The sequence below is a fragment of the Cebus imitator genome, unplaced genomic scaffold (genome assembly GCF_001604975.1).
Source record: "Cebus imitator isolate Cc_AM_T3 unplaced genomic scaffold, Cebus_imitator-1.0 Scaffold85, whole genome shotgun sequence".
Classification (NCBI taxonomy): domain Eukaryota; kingdom Metazoa; phylum Chordata; class Mammalia; order Primates; family Cebidae; genus Cebus; species Cebus imitator.
The window spans coordinates 5,154,796-5,156,182 of record NW_016107400.1 but is presented as its reverse complement, the minus strand read 5'-3'; the positions used below and the strand labels follow the sequence as shown (position 1 = coordinate 5,156,182).

Below are 1,387 nucleotides of genomic sequence, written 5' to 3'. Positions count from 1 at the left end.
CCCAAAGTGCTGGGATTACAGGCGTGAGCCACCGCACCTGGCCAGAGTGATCTTTTTAAAATCTGAGAAATTCTGAATTCTGAACTATATCTGTCCCCAAGGGTTTTCATAAGGGTATATGAACCTGTCGTATCACCATAAATAGAAAATCAGTACCCCTTGCTAGAAGAAGAGAAGGATAAATATAATTAAAACACATATAATAATTTTAAGAAAATAATGCTTTTTGTTTTTTTGTTTTGTTTTCTGAGATGGAGTTTCGCTCTTGTTACCCAGGCTGGAGTGCAATGGCACGATCTCGGCTCACCGCAACCTCCGCCTCCTGGGTTCAAGCAATTCTCCTGCCTCAGCCTCCCAAGTAGCTGGGACTACAGGTGCATGCCACCATGCCCAGCTAATTTTTGTATTTTTAGTAGAGACAGGGTTTCACCATGTTGACCAGGATGTTCTCAATCTCTTGACCTCATGATCCACCTGCCTCAGCCTCCCAAAGTGCTGGGATTATAGGCGTGAGCCACCGCGCCTGGCCGAAAATGTTTTTTTAAAAAAAAAAAACACCTAAAATTATACAGATCTCCTCTGACCCCAACAGCAGAGTCTGGTCACAAGCCCCTGAATTCCAAGGCCCATGACCTGTTTCCCTGTGTGATTTGAAATGGGGTCAAGCTCCCCCATTTCTCCTTGAAGAACTGAGCACCTACTTTGAATATCTCATCAGGAAGGCATTTTATTGCTGATGGCTGGAAATATGGCATCAAATCCTTGTCAAGCATCCGGAGCTCTGTCTTAGTTAATCCAGCTGGGGAGAAAAAGGAAGCATGGGGGTTTAGTTCAAGCCATCAGAACTCCGCTTGTTTTATTAATGGGGCTGTATAATGCACAGATCTGAGTGTTCTAGCAAGCATCATTCCTTATAAAAGGGCCTGGAAATCACACTGGGGAATCAAGTTCCTTCATCAATTCAGAAAAAAAAATGTGGGTCACATTAGCCCTGATTGGCCTCCTACAGTGAAACGCATGCCCAGAAGAAGCTTCAATTTACACACTTCCAAATTGTGTATAAACCTACTTAGGGGCCAATTAAATCACATTCTAAACCAGTGGTTTTCCAAACGTTATTGTAACAAGAATCTCCAAGAGAGCTTGTTTTAAAAGCAGATTTGCAGATCCATCCTCTGCAACTTCAAATCATGAAATGTAGTTTCTACTGTAACGCCACAGATATTTGCTACATGTGGCCAAGGATCATGTTTTATTTTGTGTCCTCACATTTAAGTTTGGTAACGGAGAGAAAGGCATGTTCAGGGTGAGTCTTACCTGCAATGGTCCCAAGCTCCTGCAAGACAGAGCTGGTCCACTCAGTGGGATCCCCAAACACAACTTCTGC

At 43.3% G+C, this 1,387-nt stretch overlaps 1 protein-coding gene across 1 annotated transcript in view; it reads right to left on the bottom strand.

Annotated features, from left to right (window-relative positions):
- Window positions 1-1,387, bottom strand: part of OTOA (otoancorin) — a 78,695-nt gene that overhangs the window by 5,242 nt on the left and 72,066 nt on the right. The window contains exons 25-26 of the mRNA XM_037740615.1: window positions 1,318-1,387; window positions 702-799 (exon numbers count right to left, since the gene is read on the bottom strand). Of these exons, the coding sequence (XP_037596543.1) occupies window positions 702-799; window positions 1,318-1,387 (168 nt within the window). The remainder of the gene's footprint in view (window positions 1-701; window positions 800-1,317) is intronic.